Source organism: Camelus ferus, chromosome 8 (genome assembly GCF_009834535.1).
Source record: "Camelus ferus isolate YT-003-E chromosome 8, BCGSAC_Cfer_1.0, whole genome shotgun sequence".
Taxonomy (NCBI): Eukaryota; Metazoa; Chordata; class Mammalia; order Artiodactyla; family Camelidae; genus Camelus; species Camelus ferus.
In genome coordinates this window covers 28,794,032-28,819,622 of record NC_045703.1, presented here as the reverse complement: position 1 = coordinate 28,819,622, position 25,591 = coordinate 28,794,032, and the positions used below count along the sequence as shown (strand labels likewise).

At 45.6% G+C, this 25,591-nt stretch overlaps 1 protein-coding gene across 7 annotated transcripts in view; it reads left to right on the top strand.

Annotated features, from left to right (window-relative positions):
- Positions 1–19,427, top strand: part of SCML4 (Scm polycomb group protein like 4) — a 122,375-nt gene extending 102,948 nt beyond the window's left edge. For all 7 annotated transcript variants that reach the window (XM_032484637.1, XM_032484640.1, XM_014561559.2 and 4 more), the window contains 3 exons: positions 1,885–2,175; positions 10,106–10,251; positions 12,757–19,427. In XM_032484637.1, coding sequence (XP_032340528.1) covers positions 1,885–2,175; positions 10,106–10,251; positions 12,757–12,882 — 563 coding nt within the window. In that variant the 3' untranslated portion in view covers positions 12,883–19,427. The remainder of the gene's footprint in view (positions 1–1,884; positions 2,176–10,105; positions 10,252–12,756) is intronic.
- The last annotated feature ends 6,164 nt before the right edge of the window (positions 19,428–25,591 follow it).

Below are 25,591 nucleotides of genomic sequence, written 5' to 3'. Positions count from 1 at the left end.
AAAGTATACGATTCAATGGTTTTTAGTATATTCATGGATATGTGCAAGTATTGCCCCAGTCAATTGTAGAAAGTTTTTAACACCTCAAACACCACACATCCTTTAGCTAAGAACCCCCACTATTCCCCTAACCCCTAAGTCCTAAGCAACCACTAATCTACTTTTCGTCTCTATAGATTTGCCTACCCTAGCATTCCATACAAATGAAATCATTTAATATGTGGTCTTTTGTGGCCTGGTTTCTTAGCATAGCATTCCAAGGCTCATTCACACTGTAGCATGGATCAGTACTTCATTCCTTTTATGCCTGAATAATATTCCATTGTATAGATATACTACATTTTGTTTATCCATTCATCAATTGATATCTATTTGGGTTGTTTCCACCTTTGGTTATTATGAATAGTGCTTCTATAAATATTCACGTATACATTTTTGTGTGGAAATTTCATTTCTCTTGGGGTTTCTCTAGGAGGAGAACTACTGGGTCATATGGTGAATTTACTTTTAACCATTTGAGGAAGTGCCAAACTGTTTTCTAAAAAGGCTGCATCATTTTACATTCTCACCAGCAGCATATAAGGGTCCCAGTTTCTCTACAATATCACCAACACTTGGTATCATCTGGCTTTTTGAATATAATCATCCTAGTGATTGTGAAGTGGTACCTCAATGTGGTTTTAATTTGCATTTCCCAATTACTAATGATTTGGAACAAGATTTCATGTGCTTATTGGCCATTTGTATATCTTCTTCAAGAGAATGTCTATTCAAGTCTTTTGCCCATTTTTCTAATTGGGTTATTTGTCTTTTTATTGTTGAGTTGTAAGCATTTTAAAAATATACTCTGGATAGGAGTTCTCTTTATCAGGTATATGATTTGCAAGGAATTTCTCCCATTCTGTGGGTTATCTTTTCACTTTTTTGATAGAATCTTTCAAAATTAAAAAGTTTTAAATGTTGATAAACCCAGTTGATCTGTTTTTTTCTTTTGTTGCTCATTCTTTTGGTGTCAAATCTAAGAATGTATTGCTAAACACAAGGTCATGAAGATTTACCCCCATGTTTCCTTTTAAGGGTTTTATAAGCTTTTGTTCTGATATTTAGGTCTTTGATCCATTTCAAGTTCATTTTTTCTACATGGTATGATGCAAGGATTCAACTTCATTGTTTATATGTGGATATCCAGTTGTCCCAGCACCAGTCGTGGAAAAAACCATTCTTTTCCTTTTGCATGATCTTGGCACCTTTGTTGGAAATCAGTTGAACACAGACCTATACATGTGGCCATGGGGCCACTGGATCAGCATTTGTGCCCCCAGTTTGCTATCTTTGGTGGAAGGTCCCTCCCCTCATGTGAATTGTGACTAAAAGTGCAGGGAGGAAGCAGCATCACATGTGTGTCGGTACCCAGGCCAAAGCTGTTTCTTCCAACTCTGGAACACTGTTACTCCGGCTTGATCTCTCCGAGGAATCCTGGGCCCGGTAGGGGAGGCAGTGGTGCTGGGCAAGAGAAGAGGGAGCAGGGAGATTCAGACAAGCTGGCAGAGACTGCCGGAGCAGCAGAGCCATGGAGGAGAAGAAAGCTTGGTTTGAATTTTATGTCCAAGGCACCAATAACCAAGATAATCCCGTTTTCCTCCGAACATGGAGGGACACATCTTTGGGTCCCTCCTACGATATGCTTCCTTGGTGAGGCAGGTGTCCATCTGCCAGGAGGCGAGGTATTTGGAAATATGCCGTGAGGTCCATTCCACCTCATCGCCCATCCCCACAGATGGGCCCCGTGCTGCTGGGAAAAGTTTTGCCAAGACTGAGCGCCGGGTGGCCTGTTGAACTGCCTGCTCTCTGATCTCTGCTTCTCTGTCCTGCCTTCTCGCTCAGCGAAAACAGTCACGGCCGAGGAGTGCCGGGTGGGCCCCGCCGGCATGCACCGCTACAGCGTGGATCCCTCCGCCTCCGCCTTCAGCCACAGGGGCTCCCTGCCCGCCTCCTCGTCGCTCTACTGCAAGAGGCAGAACTCCGGAGACGGCCACCTGGGGGGAGGCTCAGCCACCACTGCCGGTGGTCCCCGCATGAGCCTCATGTCCTCTGGAGGCCCCTCAACACCTGGGCTGAGGCCCCCTGGCTGCAGCCCCAAGAGAAACGGGACCTCTCTCGAAGGAAACAGATGTGGTAACATATTGCCTGCCCGGGTTCCCCACGACCTAACCTCCTCTGCCCTTGCCCTGGGACTTCCAAATGTGGAGGGACGGTGTGTGTGTGTGTGTGTGTGTGTGTGTGTGTGTGTGTGTGTGTGTAGGGGGGCTGCTGTTTGAACATGGGAACACTGGAGAATTAGAAGTTTCCACAAACCCCTTCATGGATTTTTGTTGCTCTTGAAGGCAGCTGACTTCAACCTTTGACCGTAAGCAAAGAAGATGGTGTGTCAGAATAGGCTAGGTGTAGGGTTAGTGGAATCTAAAATGCAGAGCGGCTCAAACACAACAGAAGTTTATTATTTATGCAGGCATCCAAGGTGGGTGTCCTGATTGGTTCAGGGACCCCGGATCTGTCTGTGGCTCTGCTCTCCCTACAGCCTCCACACCTGTGCCTCTGGCGGGTAGAAAGCAAAGGGCAAATGGAGAAGGCACATGCACTTCCCTAGAGCCTGGAAGTGACCCACCGCTTCCACTCACATTCTGTCGGCAAGAGCTGGCCATTTTACCACACTTAACTCTAAGGGAGTCTGAGCGGTGTAGACTAGCTCTGTGCCAGGAGGAGAAGAACCAGAGGTTGGTAAAGCATTTTCTCTTGCACAGTGGGTGACTCTTGCAGGGCACAGATACGTGGGCAGAACCAGAGTTAGATAAAATTGCCCCCGTGCTGGTTGTGATGCCACGCCTGCCTCACCCGTTAGAGTTAGCGTGTTGGGATGCAGTGTCTGAAAGTGCTGTCATTCTCAGGATGGCTTGGCATCCATTTTGATTTATGTTCTTAAAAAAAAAAACACATTTTCAAGCTTCAGTATTTTGTTAATGAATAGTGGCTCGAGGGTATAGTCACATGGACTGCAGAGCCAGACGGCCCAGATTGAAATCCTGGATATGCTACTTCCTGACCCTGTGATCTTTTGCAAGCCTGAACTTCTCTGTACCTCAGTTCCTCGTCTGTGAAACTGGAATAATAATGACAGCACCTACCTCATAGTTTTGTTGGGAGGATTAAATAAGTTCAATATGTATTTAGTACAAGACCTAGGACTTAATAAGAGCTCAGTAAGTGTTAGTGGTCACAGATCATGTGAACCACCCCTCAGTAGATCATGGCGCATCAACCCCACACTGAAGAAGTGCTGAAGGACGGAGGCCCAAGGCCAGGGAGTCAGGGAGTCTTCATCTTGCCCCTCGGGTGCCTTCCGTGGGCTGACTGTCTTCTTGGCATTTTTGTTCCGAGCCTTGGAGGTGTCCATCCATAGCCCTGACAGCCGCAGCAATGAGCTATTTATTATGATCCAAAGTCCTCCACACGCTCCCCTCAAAGAGCCTCACCACACCAGATGAGCCTCTGCTGGCCAAGGAGGGGCGGAAGTTCCAAGGGGCAGGGCACTGTTCCCTCAGCCATGGGGGATCTGAGAAAGCCCTCTCTGTCGGAGCCCCGGTTGCATCCCAGGAGAGCCTTGCTAGCGCAGGACTTGTGCCTCTCAGAATCTTGGGTGAGGACAGAGAAACAGAGCCCACCAGCGCCTGCTGCCTTCCACTCCAAGCAAACCACTAACTGTAACCTGAGTATTGATTGTCTCTTTTACAACTTAGAAATAGTCACGAGACCTTTTGCCTGACATGCTGAAAATTAGACTAGTTTATAATCAGCAGGACCCCACAGGGTTGTGGGATGTTCAAAATCACACACCACCCAGGCTCCTTGGAGTAAAGTGCTGCAGGATGTAACAGCTGAAGTTCATTTTTGAGCTTTTGTGATACACTGAAGAAAAATGAAATTATTCACCCTTTGTAAGTGCATTAACTCTTTGATATTCCGAAGATTCCGTTTAATCAGTGCCTTCTTCAGGATGGTACGTGGAACCACAGATCCAGAAAGAGCCAGCTGGCTATACATATTCTTAGCATCAAGACAGAGGAAAGATTTGGGGAGAGTAAGAGGACAGAGGGTGGTGCTGGAATCTCTGAAAGTGGTTTCCACATCTGCTTACATCTCATTGTCCAGAATGTGGTCACATGACCACTCACTGCAAGAGAAGCTGGGAAGTATGGTTTCAATTCTAATCAATCGTGATCCTAACTGGAAATCAGGGCTCCTATTGCAAAGGAAGAAGTGGGAAAAAATTGGGCAGGCAACTGGCAGTCTCAGCCTCTCCTGATTAGAAATGTTCGTTCCCTCCTGTTTCCTACTGTGGCTCTTTGCTCCTCATCTCTAGTACTTCCTCTTCCCTGTCCCATAGTAGGAGCCAGACTCACAGCCTCCTGAGGTCTCTCACTTGTATTTGAATCCTCTGCAGCCCCAGGAAAGGGGCCTGCTTGTTCAAGACATATCCTAAATAGCTGTTTATTGAGCACCTACTATGGGCCAGACACTTTGCACACATTACTTACAACTTGTTATAAGTTGTATTTTATAACTTATTATTATAGCAGGTGTATATATTATTGTCGAAGGTATTATTATATTCAATTTACAGATAAAGCAAGTGAAGATCAAGAGAAGGTCAGTCTAGTGTTGAGCCAGGATTTGACTTCAACTGGCTCTAAAGCCTGTGTCTTTCAAAACTGCCTCAGGGGTTTTCAAACCATGCTCACTGGTTTCAGGGGGTGTCCAGGGGTCCCTCTGAGGTTCCAGGGGAGCATAGGGAGGGGATAGGGGCAGACACCACCCTCTTTAACCAGGGTCTCTTTACATTTGCAGAGTAAGGTTCTACGTTTGTGTTTCTTGAACAGAGTTTGTACAGCTAAACACATTTGGAAACCACGGAGATAAACCATGCTGAACTGATTGACAGTATATTAGAGTAGGAGAGAAAACCTCTGGTTTCCTTACCTATTTGTCACCCAGCTGCCAGTCCAGGTGCCAGCTGTGGGCTCTCTGGAGAACTGTTAAGTTTTCCCTCTGCCCAAAGAAGTGCTCAGTCTTGCTCTGAAATTGCATCCCAAGTGAAAGCAGTTGATATTAAGAAACCATATCTCTTTAAGAAGGTTTGACCCAAGTCATAAACCTGGAAGGGACCCAGAAGTGGATTTTCCCCCATGGTGCAAATCAAAATGGTTTAAAACCACAGAAGCCAGAAAATGGCTTGAGGCTGCAGGCAGGACAGTAGGTATCGGTGACATGACAAACTTCCCAGGCTTCTTTCCCTGTGAATACTTACCCTAGCCTCCTGCTGCCTTGATCTATCAGGCTTATTGCCTCTGCCAGTGGACTCTGAGGGGGTATGTTCACAGGACATGTTCCTGTTTTTTGCTGCTACTCAGGTGAAAATTGGAGAGCTCTCCTTTGTCTTTCATCCAAGATATAATCCCCAAGAATGATAACGGGGTTTTGGATAACAAAGCTTCCTGACTTTTGCATTTAACAGGACATGCTGTAGAATTCCCAGCCACAAGTAGGTCCAGGCTTCAGAACTGAAGTGCAGCTGGCATTGTTATTCCCACCCTCAGGCTTTCCATGGGTTGGAGTTTGATTCCATAGGGTATGGCGTTGCGGATGGATAGAGAATGACTCAGCCAGAAAAAGAAGAACTGGGATAGCACTCTTCATGGGGGGTGGAATGAGTGAAGGTGTGGCAAGGGCTTTTTCATTCTGAGGAAAGAAAAGAGTTTGTGCAGGGACACTGAGGGAAAGTACGCTGGGAGATTTTGGATTCATGTCAAGCAGATTGGACTTTCTGTCCTCTGTGGAAATCAGATATTTCTGAACAGTGAAGTGAGCTGATGGCCACAGGATTTAGGAAGACAAATCTATTGGCCATTATGGAATGATGTGTAATAAGAAGAATAGCAACTACTTTTTGAGTAAGTCTTTCTGTTTAATGCTTCACATTGTCCCATTTAATCCTCACAACATGGTAGTTGTCTGACAGGCAAGACAACCAAGACTCAGAGATCTTGTTCAGTCCTGGCCAGCAGATACTTCCTGAGCACAGTATGCCAGGGGCTCTGAGGATGGAGCTGTGAGCAGGACACGTGGTCCTGTTCTCTGACAGCGTCCATTTCCAGAGAGACAGTCGTCAACAATACTGAAGGACCCCGAGGGACCCCTTTTGGAGACTGATGGGCTTCCCTTCAGGATGCTTCTTGTCAGGCTCCAGCCCAAAGCCACATCTTCACTTGATTCTTACAATACTCTTGAGAAATAAGATGAAGAAACTGAGACCCACAGAGAATAGAATGATTAGGGCCAGGAAGGGGCTCCAGTCCTGGCTGTTGGCTCTGCATTCACTGTGCTTCGCACATGAACACACTGACAGGGCTTCAGATGTGTGAGCAGGTAGCTCCATAGTATTGCCTGGGACATCCTGTGGTGTGAAGGGACCTCAGATAGCCTTCCCAGCTCCCTTACTTCACACCAGAGACGCTCACAAAGCGGGTGGGTGGTGGGAACTTCTGACTTACACCTCATTGTTCCTTCCATTCTTCCCCATGACTCTATTGTCAGCTAAAAAGTTTTCTCTGAATTATGAACGAGCAAAAGGAAATTATGTATGTGCTGGTGGGTATGTGTGAGACAGGGGGCGACTCACAGGCAGCAGCTCAGGAACCTGTGCTGTGAAGATGTCTGGGGTTGCTTTAGACACTGATTCATAGTCATTCTATTCCTGGTGAATGTGAGTTCAGTGTTAGAAACAGCCGCCACCATCTTTCATTATACATCCGTTCACAGCTGGGTTTCACTTTACACATGTCTCTGGCAGCGCCCAGTGAACAGATCTGACCATGCACGATGGTCTCCTCCCTGGAGAATGCCACCTTCCCACAGAGGAGGTTGGCGAGCGCTTTGCATGCTCTGTTCCTTTAGGAGCAAGATTGTTTCACATCCATCATGTCTGACCGCCGACCAGTCTCATCTGCCTGGCCTGGCTGCATCAGGCTGGACCCATCTGTCTTCCTGACATCTTTGCAGCAGCTGGAGGGGCTGGTGCACTTACCTTTGTGAGCACAGACCACTGCAAAGGCCCTGCCGCTTCCATGCCGCTGGAAAGTTCCCTCTCTCTTCCTTCTAGAGTGAGTTGATGTGTTTTGGATCCTGAGCAGCTCCTGAGGTGCAACAGGCTTCCGGCTGCTCTCTGTCTTGTATGACTGACCTTACTGGCCCCTCAGAGAGGCCCCCCAGCCAGGCCCCGCTGCTGCTGCCCCAGCCTGGGAAAGTGAAAATGCCCACGGCCTGTGCCAGGCACCTGGAGCGGAGCCACTTCACTCCACATTCATCACCTGGAGAGCCTCCCCCATAAAGACAAGCCAGTCTTCGTCCTCAGCCCCATGGCTGTGGCTTACGGGAAGGTATTTCCCTGACCTTACTCGAAGGACTTTAGGCTCCATGAACGAGGCTGTGAGTCGGTCTGGTGTTTTTCCTTCCTGTCAAACACAGGGAATTAGATTTGACCTCTGCTCTGATCACTCTAAAATCATTCTTGGCACTGAAGATGTCCCACCTTTGTAATCAGAGCATCTATTATCACCCTGATTGCTGCCAATGCTCCAATGGGGCGGGATCCAAAGGCAAATGCGATTTCCGTGATGCCTCCTCCCTGTGTTGAGTGCAGATGTCTTTAAATGCAGTGAAATCATGTCTAATAAGCATGCATCCGCATTCAGATGGCCCCGGGGTGCGTGAACAGTTTCCTGGCAAGGTGCCCCACCCCACCCCGTGCCACTTAGGGGACCCTTGCAGGTCCAGCAAGGAAAAGGCAGGGACAATCTCAAAGAAATCCCAATTCTCAATCAAACATTATGTGTTTAGGACAGACTCAGAAACGTGATGCTGTACTTTTCTCAGCACTAATGGAGACCCATGCACTTCTCAAACATGTTGAAAAGAAGAGGGAAAAAAGAGACAGCAAAAAACCACTGCACTCTGAGATTAAAGGAGGGAAATGGAAGTGAACGCTTCTCAGCTTCTAACTTAGAATTATTCTGTAGGGAAGCTGCTTCATTGCTCAGATGAAAATAGGATTAAGGATTACTTACACAAAGCTTTTTATAAGAGTTACTTGTACTGTTTCTTTCGTTTTATGTTCATTAAACTTATATGTACAAATATTTTGCTTGGAACTGTGGAGGAGTCAATGATTATAAACCTTGTAATGAGAGGATCCCATTTTTCACCAAACACGTTGCCCAGGACCTGGTACAGAAGAGATGCCCTGTTGTTATTTGTGGAATGAATAGGGGAAAGATGAAAAAGATCATTCTCCAGAAATTAAAACTAACTGGAGGTTACAGACAAGCACATGCACACTTGTAACATAAGGCAGAATGTAGAGAGCATCTTAAGAGAAGAGCAAGCAAAGATTTGGGGGTTAAAGGTAGAGCAAGGCGGCATCCAGATGGCAGGACACAGAGATGCTACACGTGAAGGGGTCTACCAGGGCTTCGATGGCTTAGAGAATTTCTTTGAAAAGGAGGGAGGGTAAACACCTTCCAGAGAGAAGCAAAAGCACCAGCTAAGCTGGGTGCTGGGGGAACATACGGTCACAACCAGTGTACCCAGACAGGCTGTGCAGGAGGGCGGGTAGACAGGCAGGGCACCTCCTTCCCTCTGAGGACCATCTCATGCAGGCCAGCCACAGGCCCAGCCCTGACGTTATTTCCAGACTCACACTTGCCCTTCCAGGTGGAGAGCATTGCCATTTTATAGTTAGTCACAGGCAGTGCCAGGATTGCTCTTCCCTCCATCTAGGCAGGAAAGATGTTATTGAGACCAAAGGGAGCCCTTGACCTTGCACTAGAGTGTGGACTCAGTGCACAGGCGAGGGGTATTCACAAGGGGCACAGGTGGAGCTGGAACTAGGGAGAGCACGAGACAGTGGCAGTTTTGCTCTAGCAGGAAGGGAGCCCGGGGTGAGGATACCTATTAGAAAACCTTTGCAGGGGGTTGAGTAAGAGGATCCTGGGTTGGGAAAGCAGGGATGGAAGGCAAGAGGCCAGTGTGAGAGGCATTATTCCAAGAGCTTCAGAATACTCAAATGCAGGGAGCAAATAAGGGGCAGGAGGTAGAGGTTTTAGAAACATGAGAGATAGGAAGAGAAGCTGATTCTGGACAAAGGATGAGTTAGTTTGGGACATACAGAGGAAAAGTCACCCCCTAAATATTGCCAGGCCTCTGATCCACTACCCTTCCTCCTTCACTAGTTCTGCACCTTTTAATCTGCCATGTGGGAAGTGCATTGATGCAACAGTGCAACTCATGCTGCAGTCACTGATCAGGGACCAGCTGTAGACCAGGCGCAGGACTGGGCTCTTGTAGTCAAGGGCTCCCCCGTCTAGCTGGGAGACTGGAGTGAGTGCTCTGACAGACGGAGGGCTGGAGGCACTCAGTGTGAACATGGGGCGGTGAGTGAGACAGCGACGTCTTCTTTCTGCACGTGCAGAGCAAGGCACAGACATCTCACAGACAGGGCTTCCACGGCCTGGTGGCAGAGACCCAGGACAAGCACCAAAATTCCCCTCCATTGTGCCACATCTTTATTGTCTCAGTGTGACACGAGCGGAGGCAGAAAGGACCTGAAGTCATTTTGGCCTCACAGCACCGCAGAGGCCTATTTGGAACTTCTTCGGAGCAAGGGTTCTCTGTCACCAAGTACCTGGTTCCAGGAGACCCAGGCCCACTGAGACGGAACTGAGCAGGAGGGTCTTTAGAACTCTAACATGGATCAGCATTTCAGCCTGCTGAAGGACAGCCATCTCCCAACGCTCTAGCGCCCGGGAGAGCAGAGAACGTCCACACAGGTGGGGGCGGGGGGCTGCCTCTAGGAATGGCCTTGGTGCTCCAGGATCCTGGCAAGAGCAGGCATTTAGAGCCTTTCTCTGTCACAGGAGGTCACTCAGGGCCAAGTGGGGCGCTAAGGCCCTTGGCCCACTGTCTCACGGCCTCCCTCTCTGTGCTCCCCATCCAGCCTCAAGCCCTTCTCCGGAAGGGCAGGATGCCCGGCGGCCAAGGAGCAGGAACCCGTCCACCTGGTCTGTGGAGGACGTGGTCTGGTTCGTGAAAGATGCTGACCCGCAGGCCCTGGGGCCCCATGTGGAGCTCTTCCGGAAGCACGTACGCCTGTGGTGGGCCTGGTGGGCGAGGACGGTGGGGGAGGGTCAGGGAGCTGTTGGGGTGGGGGTGGGGGGCCTGCACTATGCCCTGGGGGCACCACTCAAGGGAGGCCAGATGGAAGCACACTTTTCTCAGAGCAGAACCACCACATAGTTTTGTTTTTAAGGGATGTTTGTCCCATCTTTTCCCTCACTTCAGCCTTTCTCGGGAGTGTCTGTTTTCCTGCCCATCCGTCCATCTGTGCATTCAACAAACATTTATAGCACCCCTACAGTATGCCAGCAAACTTAATAGTGCCTCTTCCTAAGCTGCTTTGAGAATTAAATGAGAAAATGCACATCGAATGTTTAGCATGGTGCCTGGCTCATAGATAGCCTTCAGCTAGCAGGTATTTGTATAATTATTTAGGAGATTCTAAAATATATAAAGATGATACAAGTTTTTAAAAGGTAAGAATTCATACTTTACCTGCCAAGCTTACTATGTCAGTTTTAGATTTGCTGCTATAACCAGTCACCACAAAGATAGTAGCTTAAAACCACACAAATTCACTATCTTACGGTTCAGTGGATCAGAAGTCTGACAGGGGTCTCACTGGGCTAAGACCAAGGTGTTGATGGGTCTGACATGTTTCTGGAGGCTCTGGGGAAAATTCATTTCCTTGCCTTTTCAGCATCTAGCTCCTCCCTCATTCTTGGCTCCTACCTCCCTGTCTGCATCCTTAGAGCCAACAACATCAAGCTGAGTCCTTCTTAGGCTGCCAGCCCTTTGGTTCTTCTGATTTCTTCTTCCACTTTTAAGGATCCTGTGATTGCATTGTCTCCCTCCTTCTCCAGTAATCCAGGATAAATTGATTCGTAGCCTTAATTCCATCTACAACTTTAATTCCCCTTTGCCAGGTAACTGCTCATATTCACAGGTTTCAGGGATTAACACATAGACCTCTTGTGGGGAGGAGAGGGAGCGTTATTCTTCTCTACAGGAGTTACTATTATTTTTTTTCCTTCCTGTCTTTCATTTTATTTGAAGTGAAAATCATGGAAATCATACTTTCAGATCTGGAGAGGACACTCACATTTTCTTCGGGATATACTTGACCTCGGCTAACAGCGGGGCCTTGAGAGAAGCACCAGAGAGGGGTTGTGTTCAGATAGATCTGGGTGGGAGCAGTCTGGCCTCCTTTCTGAGTGAGAAGTGGAGACAGTGGAAGTCTAGGAGGTGGGGTAAAGAGAGAACATTAGGCAATGAGGACCCTGGGAGGGTCCACAGATGAGCTTTGCCCAGTCTGCCATTTTGCCATGGACATGGAGAGTGAATGACATGGAGTAGGCAATGCGTCAGTGCTGACTGGCTGGATAGAGGAATGAGAGGGGCTGGTGACACTTGCAGTTATTTGAGTCCTGTCTATGCCTCTTCTCCCCAACTGAGCACCCCAGATTTCTACCCTTTGTCTCTAGTAATCTGAAAATAGCAGTGTAGGTGAAGGAGGAAACCCAGCCTTACTTAGTTCATTAATCCAACACGCTGTCTGGAGGGGTGCCATTTTCAGAGACAAATAGGAGGAATACCAGGACCTCGGAGGATTGACATTCCCTTAATAGTTATTTGTGCTAAACCCTCTGATGAGGCAGGTGCATGTGCCACCTAGTATTATTGACAGGGACGAAAAAACACCTCAAATCCCTTATAGAGTGTCATTAGCAATTTGGTAATCAGCTAAAGGTGGGTGAGCTTACTGAGAAAAGAAACCAGAGATTAGGATGATAGGTAGAAGTCAGGGCCTTACATGAGCACCTGGAATGGAAAGATAACCGCTAGTTCCAGGATCTAATGGGATGATGCTTTGTCTTAGTTCAGGCTGCAGTAACAGTCCCATAAACTGGCTGGCTTATGAATAACAGCAAATCTTTTCTGTTTTGGAGGCTGGAAGTCCAAGATCAGGGTGTCAGCAAGGTCACCTTCTGGGGAAAGCTCTCTTCCGGATTTCAGACTGCCATCTTCTCATTGCCTGAGGACACCAATCCCATTCACAAGGGCTCCACCTTCAGACCTTATCACTCCCCAAAGTCCCACCTCCAAATACTATCACTAAGGGGTTAGGATTTCAACATATGTATTTGGGGAGGGGATGAGGGGGACACAAACATTCAGTCCATGGGACACTTCCTGTTCCATTAGCCCTAGACTGGATAAGGAGATAAACATCGTACATGGTATATTGGGACAGTGGCTGGGGTTATGTTAGATTCCTTCCATCAGGAGAGAGCAGGGATATGAAAGATCCAGTATATCGAATGACCCCAGGGAGATGTTGGGAAGAGGAGCACATAGTATTTGTGGGCTTTAATTTATTTTCTTAAGATCTTGCTTCGGAACTAAGAGAATATGCATCTGAGTAAATCCATATCCCCTTATCTTATTTCCTGACCATACTCTAACCATAGCCACTATTTGATTACTCTGACCACCTTCTGGGTTTTCTTTTCTCTGATCCTGTTCCATCAGGAGATTGATGGCAATGCCCTCTTGTTACTGAAGAGTGAGATGATCATGAAATACTTGGGCCTGAAGCTGGGACCTGCACTGAAACTCTGCTACCATATTGATAAACTGAAGCAAGCCAAGTTCTGAAGATGTTTAAAGGATAGAAGTAAAATCCAGACAACAGATCTCAAGATCATCTTCTGAAGCCTTACCAACATCAGCCTCCATCGCAAAGATTCTCTTCTGAAAAAAATAACAACCACAAAGACTTGGTCTTTTTATAAAACTCGTGCATCTTTGCCTTTAAAAAAAATTCAACATGGCCCTTTTGAAAGGTTCCTCTGTGTTAGTGATTTGCCAAAAAATTATCCCCCAAATCTATTATTTTTCACATTCCTGGTAGGTTGGTTTCTTGTAGGGTGGGTCCTATTTTTATAATGAGAGTGTGGGGAACTGAGTGTTATCGCTCAAAGAGGACCCTTGAGGCTTCCAGTGATGTTAGAAGGACCTTTGTCTCTGCAGCACCACCTGTCTTTAACTCGGACCTGGGGACCTATCATTGTGAGCCTTGCCTGATTCAGCTCTGAAAGCTGTCTTCTGAGGATAAATGCCTCACTTTGCACTATCTGGAAAACTTGAATTCTTTTGCTCTCTGAAAGAGAAGAAGGAAAAAAAAATTCTTTTCTATTCCCAGTTATCTGAAGTACTGTGTTGCCCCACTAGAGGGCAGACTGCTGATGAAATTTCAGGCCCCTCATTGCAGTAGCCTGATACTCAGTACCCAGAGGATGGGTAGGGTTTCTGTGAACAAGATCTAGCCTACACAGACATGGGAAATTAATTCCCAGTGAGCACCACAGATTGCAACTTGGGAAGAAATCATCTTCTAGAAGGTTCTAGTTCATATCCAATCATTATTGACTGACTGAGATGCAGCAAAGGCAAGAATTTGGAAGCATGTTCTTCCCAGATGGGGTTTTGGAGTTCCTTCCCTTCCAGAGTCCTTACTGAGCTGTCAATGTGTTGGCACGTGGGAGAGTCTTAGTGACATTTAGCCATGGTGTTTCTTAAAAAAAGTAAGAAGAAAGATGTCTCGACTCAGCTTTGAAATGGGAGAGTGCTGATTTCTAGTCACACTGAAGGACTGTATAGTTGTATCTGTGGTTAATTTTTCCATCTTCAACAAATACACGGACATGCTATTATGAGGTTTAATTCAATTTACAAATAGGTTTTCCTTTCTCACCTTGGAGTAATAGAAAAAAAATTGATTTCTACCCCTTTGCAGCTGTGTCCAGGGAAGGACAATGAATCCACAATTTATGAGACAGAAGGGCAACCTCATCTCCATTTTTCTTCTTATCCTTTTCGTTTCTCTCTTCCCCTGTCTCTTTTTCCCTTCCTCTCTCACTTAACAGGAAACATATCTTCAAAATGGATGGTCCTTTGCTGTGGGCATATCATTTTCCTTTAAAAGCACCTGCAGTGTTGGAGGTGAGGAGGACCTTGTGATCTCTGGGAGGGCGAGGATCAAGGACAACTCAGGGCCTCCCTTGGCCCAAATGCAAGTTAGAAAAAGCACACTGTCCCCGGTGGGCAGCCTGGCAGGGGTCTCGGCTGGATTTCAGCCCCCTCACCCCTCCACCAGCTGCCCTTGTGCAGGACAAGACCTATACAGACTTGAGTGCAGCCCTGGGTGTATTTCTGTGTTGATCCTCTGTAAATCATACAGAACCTAGGCGAGGATCGTAAGAAGAATTCCATGCCGTGCCATTAGACCCACTTTGATGAGTGATATTTGAGAAAGCACGTCATAGCAAAAACCCTTTTTAGGTACACAAATGGTGGCTAGATTTAGAGCACAACAGAGAAGGGACAGAGGAGAATGTCCTAAAAGTCCCCACAGAACCGAGCTTGAGTTACCAGGTCATGGAAGAGCTGAATGTTAGTTCCGGCACCTGACAAAACTACTCTGAATCAGGCCTTGGGACAGAGTCCTCAAGATTTTTAAGTGATAGATTGTCCCTCAAAGTCGGTTATTTGTGAAATGCTTACTGCTGGTCTGGAGTTAGAGTCTCCCTCAAAAACCCATGGATAGCTTATGCATTCAGAATGGCCAATGTGAAAACAGTAAGAGCCAGAAATCCCACAGCAACCATGTTTCTCCTTCTTTTGCTCAGTCCTCTAAAACTTGCGGTGCCTCTTCCATCAACATATACCTCATACAGAGACTTTCAAAACTTCCTACCCATTCTCAGTAGTGCCCCTTCAGGATAAAAACATCAACATTGGTGTCCCCCAAATCCAAATCATCCCCAAACAATATCAGAGAGATGCTTGGTGTGGTTTTCAGGGGAGAGAGATTTTGCCATCTCAAGTGTAGGAGAAAAACTGGGTCCATGTTCGTGGGATCTGCTCTCATGGAGGTGCTATCTCATTTTGCATTAAACTTTAAGTGGGACAGATTGCTGAAGCCATGATATTTAAGGTTTGACTTTTTAAAAATCTTCTTACTCTTAAGATGAATGCTGCCATATCAGAGAATAACCCAGGCAGGAAGTTCTTCCTTGCCTGTTTTTGCACTGAAATGCAATTAGCCCACCACATTATTGTTGTAATACTGCAATTATAATTAATTTTCACCCCTTTCAAAAATCTTGTCAAACCAGGCAGCTAAATAGCTTAGCAAATGTAAAACATGCCAGGCCATTTCCTCTAAACAGACCTTACAGAGTCAGGCCATGTGTGTCACCCCGTCCGAATGGGAGCTTGTTTGGGGGGCCTTGCACTTGTACAGACGTGGTGCTTGTTATTCCACGGCAGTAGCTTTGCTTCGGGTTGTGGCGAATAATGATATAGTTTAGCATAATTCCAAATTAGAGTGTGTGTGTGTGTGTGTTCATGCTCCAGACACTTCCAATTACACTTGTCTGTTAAACACTTTTACAAAAAAAAAGTCTAGAGACAGTTCTATTGCCTAAGGCATTTTAAATATTTTATGAAGCACATTATTCCCTTTGTGAAGACTTCAGGTAAAAGATGTGCATTTTGTGTGTGTGTGTGTGTGTGTGTGTGTGTTTCCTGACACTGTAGTTGGAAGAGCCTTAGGAAGTAGCTAGGTGTGTATCGGCTGTTGGATTTGCTTGGTGTCAAAGGCTTCCCCAGCTTTGTGGCACAGAGGGGGACCCCACTCTAGGCTGTTACTACTGGGTATCCCCTCTAATGCCAGTAGGGTGCGCCCTGGAGGCTGCTGGGGGTTGGTTCTGGGGTTCTGGGCCTTCCCAGGTCAGGAGCTGGCTGACAGGACTCCACTCCGTGTGACTGAGGGGACAAGCCTAGCCAGGAAGCCCACTGGGCAGGACCAGCTGTCTGGAGCCTAGTTTAGTGCCCGCCAGAGCTGCACCGCTCCCCCATCATTTCCCTTCAGCAGGAAAAAGGAGTGGAGAGCACCTCACCAGAACCAAATAGGATACTGAAATACACCAGGGAGGGATACTGAGCTGCGGTTAGGAAGGAAACTGTGAGGAGGGGAAGACAAAACTACAAATGTCTTAGGAAGACAGTAAAAGGGGGTCTCTTCTAACAGCCCCAACCCTTTAAGCTACAATATCCTATTTTTGTATTTATGTGTGGAATAGTTCTTATGTTTTAAAACATTAAAATTATGTTTTTTATTATTTTCTGAGATTGTTTTAGGAGAATTTTGTCATAGCTCCGAAGATTATTGGAAATGCCCAGAAGTGACAAGGGACTTGAATTTAGTCATTGTCAGAAGGTCTTGAAAGACGGAGATATTCTGCTTTCTTTCCAAAGAACTAGCCAGGTTTCCTCCGTGTGAGCAGAAGGTGAGTGCTGCCTGCCGTTTGCTCTGACCTGGTACTTTTCTAAGTCTTCTCCGATGGGCTTAGGTGAGGAGGAGATGGGACTCACTTTTTTTTTTTTTTTTTTTCCTTAAACCACAGATAATAAGACAGGGGACTGGGAAGGAGTGTGTGTTTTTTTGGAAACTGCAATATTTTGTTAAGGAGAGGGATGAACACCTGCCCATGGGTGTGGTTTATTTTTTGTCACAAACACACTCCAAGAACTGAGTCACTGCCCAGCTCTGCTCTGGTCTTGCCATGTGCCTTAGTCTCCATGGCACGAGAAGACCATGCTGAGAACCCCAGCTGTGACCCCAGCAGACGGTCAGCTGTTTAGAGGTACAAGCAGTCCTGTTCCCACCTTGTGATGTCACCCTGGTGGCGACTCTCACACAACTCCCGCCCGTGCTGCCCTGGGAAGAGCCCTGGGAGCCTCAGCTTCCAGAGTCCCCTTCCCTCCAGCCACTAGCCTAATTGAAGACGATTCCTTTGCGGACAATTGGAAGCTGGATTTTTGGAAATCTAGCATTTACTTGAAAGAGAATCGCTCTTATCTATTGCCACCAGTTAAATATTATGGAAACATGTCTGCTAACAATTTGCTTTGTGTAATTTGTTCTAATGCTAATAAGTAACAGCTGGGACACTTCCTGTGGTAAATTCCTTTGTGGTTACAGTGGTATGATCACACATGGACTTCACCAAATCGCTGTACTTGAGAAGAACGCTCACTCTGGCTCTCCCAGGTTGCAGGAAATTCCCAAACTGAGAAGCAGTTCTGGGCAAAAGCATATATTTTTAGAGGAGGATTTGCTTTTCTTCGTTCTCTTGTTTTCCTAAACAGGGCCCCAGACCTGTGCTCTTAAAATCCTGCATAAAGAGCCTGGGGTTCTCCTCCTGCTTGGCGTTGAGCTTGGTTTCCTCCAGAGGAAAAGACAGCAAGCAGAGCTAAAGAATGACACCTCCCCCCAGGTCAGTGTGCTGTGCCCAGAGCTGATATGGAGAGGACAGGGCGAGAGCAGTGGAGATGCATCTGAGAGCCAAGAGCTGTTCAGCAGCTGATTAGGTAGTGATGGCAGACAGCGTGGGCATCTTGCTGTCCAGAGGGTCTAAATGTACCACTCAGACTTGATCAGGGCCATCAGCCCACCACTCTCTGCTCTGTACTCGACCACATGACCTGAGCCTTAGAGTTGATTCCAAGCACTAGATGCTCATCGCAAAGGCCAGCACAAATGCCTTCTACTGGATCCTACTTTGGAACACAACCAAAGCCTTGCTTCTCCAAACAGCTCACTAGGAAATACCCGACCTTCACTGGGTGTCATTTTACAGTAAGCATATATGACCGGAGGCTACCTCCACCATAACCTATAATTGTAGCATCCTCAAACCTCAGGAAGGCTCTACCTCCTCATCCAGTGCTGGAACACCTTCCCTACAGCCCTGAGAAATGGCTCTGCCTGACCGCGTCCCATTAGGAGGCGTTCACTCCCATAGGAAGTGGCTTATTTCTCCGTTGGACAGCTCTGGTTGTGAAAACATTATTTCTCAGGGAGACACAGATGTCTGTGAATCAGACACAGACGTTTGAGATGAAGCCAACTCTGCAATCCTCTTTTAAACAGAGCTTGTCCAGGCAGGAACCACACCTACAATACAAATTGACGTTGGCAAGTCCAGCCCAGCTCCACTACGTTAGGGCAGAGGAACAGACACCACATACAAATACAGGACTCAGATAGGTCGCAGCCATCAGATTCATCAACCCTGTCATGAAAAACTATTAAAATTCTTGTGACCTCACACACACACAAAAGGGTGTCCTGGGAGAATCTTCAGTGTCGTTGTAAGTCTGGCTTTGGTAACACAAGCACGCGAGTAACAAAAGATTGCGTGAATGAATCTACAAGTCCATGGGCCTCATTAACTGAAAAAAACACCATGACACGCGGAGGTTCCATCTCTTAATTGTACTCACTGGTGATTTAATAAACTAGGGAAGCTTTAGTTTATAGACAAAAACAAGGAATAATTGATGATAGAAAAGTAAACATGGTCTGTTGTGAATTTATTCAAGCCTTGTGCAGTTCATGACACCAAGCCCAAGCAGATTTCATGCTTGTGCATGCATTCCCCAGTGAGTGTGTATTTGTGAGTTAATGCAATAAGAGATGGGAACTGGGGAAGGTTTGGGAAGGGATTGCCAAAGGAGATTTTGCTTTCTAGAGCATTCTTATTCAGAAGAACTATCTAGCAATGATTTAGAAATCAGACAAAACATAGTTTATGTAGTTTACTTAGATAAACTTCTGGATTGTGGGGCAGATTCTCTATGAAAATTGTTCAATCTTGGTAACTTGGAAAAAGCAGCTAAAATCCAGCACCTTGCCCAGCACCTGTCATACAAAAGGCATCTCATTCATATTCATTGACTGACTTAAGGAACTTGTTTAGTTTTCATATTTTCTTCAAAAAGCCGTGAGTTTCTTTTGGGAGCTCATATCTTTACTGAGAGGAGAACCGCTGAAGGGACAGGCCAGAAGAGCAGGAGGCCTTTCCAATGGTTCTCCAAACGCTCGAGCAGGCCAACCCTGTGGTCACCGATGTGAGTTTCTGTCTCCTCTTTTTGTCGTAGGATCTCACATTCTGCTTAGCCCCGTGCTCCACTGCGAGTGTTAGAGAGGAACAAAGGCTTCTTCACAGCTGTACTGTTTTTTTCCTTTGCAGATTTCTTTTTATTTTATTTTAAATTTTTTATTGAAGTATAGTCAGTTATAATGTGTCGACTTCCGATGTACAGCATGATGTTTCAGTCATACATATACATACATATAATTGTTTTCACATTCTTTTTCATTATAGGTTACTACAAGTTATTGAATACAGTTCCCTGTGCTATACAGAAGAAATTTGGTTTTTTATCTATTTTATACATAGTAGTTAGTATTTGCACATTTCAAACTCCCAATTTATCCCTTCCCACCTCCTTCCCCCCCAGTAACCATAAGTTTGTTTACTATGTCTGTGAGTCTATTTCTTTTACAGCTTTACTTTTAAGACATCTCCTTTTCTTTCTCAATCCACAATGCCTCTCAGAAATAAGTAGGGTGTCCAGTGGCTGGTTAACTGAAGGACTGTAAGGGTCTCCGGGAGGCAGAGCACACTGTCCATGAGCCCTGCATTCCCAGGACCCTGCTTGCCTGGGCGGTGGAGGGGGGCAGGTCAACGGGGCATCTTCCCTACAAGCCACAGGCTGAGGGTAGCACCGCTGAGGAGGCGCCGCCACGGGAAATGGGTAGAAGAGAACCTTCCAGGTCCTTTTCGCTCTTTACTCATCTCCACCCTTGAGAACAGATTCAGAAAGATCAGGGGCTTCTCTTTTTTCCCCAGATGGTTACATAGGAGCATTGAGAATCATGTGACCAATTTTTTTGTCCACAACCACTCCAAAACTTAAGAGTGTTTCACCTTCAAAGAAACCACCTCAAAAGCCTGGGCATGTGTTCCAAGGATGTTCTCATTGCTCAGAATATTCCTAGTGCATCTCTTTTGGGGTCATCTTTAGGAGCTGGAACACATTCTCCTCAAAGTGGAAAGCCTATCACTTGAGGGTGGGTTTTTTTCCTTTTTGGAGCCAAAGGCACTGGGGTCATGTCTGGTGAGCAGCATGAGCAACACTGATAATTCGAGATGTAAAACAACATGTCTTCATACTCATTAGTTTGTCTTTTCCTTGTGTCTTTCCATACTGGGTACCAATGGTTTGAGCAATAATAGCCACAATTCATTTGTTAACTTAACTGTATTAGGCAGGTGTCAGTATAAGAAGCCGCAGTGTAGACTACTTTGAAGGGCAGCGTCATCTGGATGAACATTCAACGTGTTCATTTTATTTTTTTATTTTTTATTGTAGTGTAGTCAGTTTACAATGTGTTAATTTCTGGTGTACAGCATAATGTTTCAGTCATACATATACATACATCATTTTCATACTCTTTTTCACTATAGGTTACTACATGATATTGAATGTAGTTCCCTGTGCTGTATAGAAGAAACTTGTTGTTTATATATTTTATATATAGTAGTTAGTATCTGCAAATCTCAAACTCCCAATTTATCCCTTCCCACCCCGTCCCCCCTTTGGTAACCATAGTTGTTTTCTGTCTATGAATCTGTTCCTCTTTTGTAAATAAGTTCATTTATGTGTGTGTGTGTGTGTGTGTGTGTGTGTGTGTTTTAGATTCCACATATGAGTGATACCATATGGTATTTTTCTTTCTCTTTCTGGCTTACTTCACTTACAATGATGATCTCCAGGTCCATCCATGTTGCTGCAAATGGCATTATTTTATTCTTTTTATGGCTGAGCAGTATTCCATTGTATAAATATACCACAACTTCTTTATTCGGTCATCTGTTGATGGACATTTAGGTTATTTCCATGTCTTGGCTGTTGTAAATAGCACTGCCATCAACGTGTTCATTTTAAAGTAATCTCATGGTCGTATCTTTAGGCATTGTAAGCTGAGGCTATTGTGAGTTTTTGCAAAGAAACAGAGACCACCCTCATACCTAGAACCCTAGAATACCAGGGGACTTAGGAGGAAGAAGCCTTGGGGGGCACCTGGACAGCTCACTCCAGCGTAGAACCTTCTCCACAGCATATCCCACTGGGTCCACATCACTCTGTGGGGGCAGACTATGGTACAGAGCAAAGAAACAAGCTCTCCAAGTTACCACCCCCACTCCCATCTCCTCATCTGGAAAAGGAGGGGCATCCAGATGACCTTCAGGGCACTTACAGCAAAGGCTAGCGGGGCTGTTGGCTCCTCGGTCTTCCATTTTATGACTTCAGCTTCTGCCTCTGCTCCTGTTTGTCCTTGTCTAGGTGTTTTCTCATCCTCTTCTCTCATGGGCCCATAGCTCCTCCTCAGAGCCACATAAGCATCACTCTGCTATCCTTTCTCATTTTTTCTTTTTTACTTTGCATTTCATTCTTTCTTCCTGTCTTCATGTTTTTTTTAGTTTCCCCTTTTTTGTTTTTCTCCATTCCACTAGCTCAAATGCCTTGTGGGAAGGAGAGGAGGTGGAGAGAGAAATAATCAACAGGTGGCCTCTTCCCTCACTGGCCAGATGGTCCTGACCCTTGCCTGCCTTCCACTGTCCCATTGTCACCCACCTACAGCATTCCCCGGCTCTGTCATGCTTCCGGCCCCATCTCCACTTGTTCATTCCATTCCTCAAGGTCTAGCTCTCTCAGTCTGTCCTTGAGTTTGGGAATAAGAGTCCCATCCCTTTTGATTGCTTTGTTCTGTGACTCACCCTGATGTCTCACTGATAGGCTTTATCAACCTTCCTCAAGCACATACCCCAGTGCCCATCCCACTGGGTGTCCCTCCTCATTCAGCCTCGAAGGTCAAGAGCCAAGTGACCTGGAGCCGTTGTGACATACCTCTTGAGAAGCAAGCATTGTTTCTCCCAGTCATGCTGCCTCCTGCAATCTGCAGGGAGTCACTCTGCCCTCCAGTAGCCTTTCCCATCATTCCACCCTTCTTTATGGAACATGTAGCTTTGTCCAGACCCGCTTAGCATGGACTGCACCTCCTAGTGACCAAAGCCAAGCCAGTGTCTCAGTGTAAATGAGAAGGGCCAGCCTGGATCAACGATGAGGCACAATGAGCTACGTCAGAAGCACTTCTGGGCTGAGGGTTTGTCATTAGTCATTTACAGGTCCACTGAGATATGCACAGTATGAAGTGGCTTGTGTCTGGGTGGTGGAAGATGATGACACATTTCCCAAAGGAAAATATGGTGTAGAGGGGGGAGAAAGGCAGCAAAATTCTGGAATGGGGATGCTCTATTCCTGGGCTTCATCCAGCATCATCACACCCCCTCCCCAGGAACTGAAAGTGTTTCTGCCCAAGGATGAGAGGGTTCGGAGGACTTTGATTTCTTTCATTACCCACTGTGTGCTAAGCCGCAGTACTTAACTTGCTGTCATCTTCCACAGATATCTTTAATCACATGAGGATTAAAACAAATGAGCTCCTCTCATCTCATCCTCCAAAAATTTTGAAATATCAGTTGCTTTATACAGCATATATTTTCATTTTACAGACATCGGTTGATCTGTTTGTTTTTCTCCTGTATATACGTAGAAGTAACTTTATCAATATAAAATTTTTAAGTACAATTGTAGATTAATTTACTTTTAATTCGATACACACAAAAACTAAACATATAGACAAAATAAACTCATTTCATCATAATTGTATTCTGTTGCTATTTTTTTTCTTCATATTAACAGTGAAAACTTTTTGTTAAATTCTATTGTAACATCACAAAGCATTGTGAGGCTGAAAGTTTTGTGTTTTTCTAGCTATGCTAGGTTGTGAGTATGTGGCATGGCTCTTGCTAAATAATGTGGAGTTCTGAGTAAGTGAAAATCCATGTTTGCTAAGCTCTCGAGGTTGAATGATGATGTGCCTTTTGTTTTGTAAGTTGAGGAGGTTATTTTCAGATTCTTTCTTTCAGTGCAGCCTTAGTTAATCTCATGTTTCCACCTCTTTATTCTGAGTCTTGACCTCGCTGTGCCACGCAGGAGACTTTCTCTCTCTGTCCACCTGGGAGGCTGGCAGCCACTCCCTTTCCCTGGTTAAGTTTTGTCTTTAACAAGGGTACCAATAAGACATGCCCCCATCTCAGTAAGAGAAAAACCCTCCCTAGATGGTCTCCCCTCTCTTCTAATGAAAGATTTTAAAAGGGTATGTGTGCGCATTTTCACGTGTGTACTTATGATTAGGTTTGGGGATCCAAGACAAAGGTCATCCAGTGGAAGTTTTTACATCATTTGCTTGTGCTGAGCGAGGCACGTGTGCAAGAGGGACCCCATGTGTGTACTTCATATACTCTAGTTACTTGCAAATTCCTGTGCTTTCACTTTTTCTGGGCATTAGGTAATTCTGGAACATTACTTCAATTCCCCGCTTTACTTAAAAGTACTTTAGGAACGTGGAGCTTCAAGCTTAGGAAATAGTATAGTTTTAGGGTATGGCTTTTTTCATTTTTAAAATACCAATGGATCTAATTTTGCAGACCAGAAGTCAGTGAATAGAAGTCATTGTAATGGGGAACAGCGTTTCCAGTGGAGAGAAAAGGCAGCAAACTGTCACCTGGGGAAAGAGCCTCTCCTTAATTCTTGCTCTTTGCTAGCATGATGCAATCAGTGTTTCCTGATACTGGGACAATCCTCTCGCCTCAAAGTGTTCCTATGTAATTGTGTCACATAATGGGGAATTGTAATAGGCAATTTGGTCCTGTAATTCAGTTTGCAGAGCATGCAAACATAAGATAACTAGGTTAAATGCAAATCAGCATTACACTAAGGTACAAAAAACGGGGTGGGGTGGGGGCAGAAAAGATGCTGTGTACATAACTTAGAAACAACGTGAATTTTATTCCCCATGTGCCTCAAAGTGTAGAGTTTATTAATGTTATTTATCCTCTTAGTTTAATTTCATTCCAGACTATTCACCCAGGTACCTTATCTGTATATGAACGTACATGTGTCCTTACTGCACATATTTATGGTTTGTCTCTTATTTGTAATAAGCAGTCTCCGAGGGAAGCCCCTTCTTCAGGAGTGAGGTGATGTGCTCATTTTTTACGATGTACGGTGCAAGTAGACTGTTAACAGACACATTGTTCTATATGACACCATATCAAAATGTGCTTTCAGTTTTTCAAAGCCTTTTTGTTATTGTCTGTAACTTTTTTCTTTGGGCTAATTCTTTCATTATTTAGAGGTCTATTTTTAATGTATTCCCTTAAGCAGTGACTGGTAGGTACAGTATAGTCAGATATGTACAGTTTCATTAAATAAACACTGCTGGCCTTAATGATTTTAATATTTTCAGGTGCTTTTTTTCATTTTTGAAGCAGCATTTTTTTTTTTTGTAGTACAGTATATCATGGGCCTGCGAGTGATTCAGTAAAATTTCTAAATCTTAAAATTCCAAGATAATGCAGTATTTTCTGTTCATTCTGTAAAAAGTAGTTCTGTATTTTTAATAAAGAATGGAATTTATATGTGCCTCTGTATATTTTATCTGATCAACTTTTTAATGTTTATTATTCTTTCATTAGGACTAGTTTCTATAAGTAGATAACAAGGAAAAGTCTTTCGAAAAGAGTCTTTTGACAGCCAAGACCTCAAAAGCCTAAATCACAGCTGCCTGGGAGGCCTCTCCCACCAGCTGCCTGCAGCCCCTCAGGGTGGCCAACCCAGCTCCCAGATGGCTCAGGAGCCCAGGGGTCTCTAATGACTACACTTTGTGTCTCCCTGATATTTCTATTCCAGCCTGTGACTGCAAAGGGGCAGCCCCGTGGCAGGGAAGGAACATGAAATTTGATCAGAGCCCCCAGGTGAGGGCCCGCCCAGGGTCATCTTGGACCAGGAACTCCTTCCTGGTCAGTAATCGGGGACAAGAGGGCTGCCTCCTCTGATAGTTGGGAGGATTAAAATAAATGAGGGTGCCTATAAAGCTCCTTAGACAGTTGAATCTGGAATCCTCCTCTGGGACTCCAGCTGTTTGGGGTCACTGACCCAAACAGTCTTGGTTTTTGACCTGCCATTTCCCTGCTCAGAGGCCCTGTCCTGTCCAGACTTTTGCAGTAACCCTTGACAAGGGCAACATGGTTCTCAATGTAACAGTTTAGGGCGGGGGATCCTCCCAGGCCAGTGTTCTCCAGGCTGGGTAAGGCCAGCAGGGAAGGCTTGGGGACAGCTCTTGGGGAGAGTTGGGGGTCCAGACCTCCAAAGCCTTCTCTCACTATCTGCCCTTGGTTTGCTTAAAACCTAATAGACTCTGAAAATATTAACCTTACAACTTGTCCTGCCTCGAACACAGTCATTTCTGAGCTCGTCTTTCCCGTCTCTCCACCCTCACAGGTCCAAACTAGGTGGCCTTTCTCAGATGTCCATGAGCCCC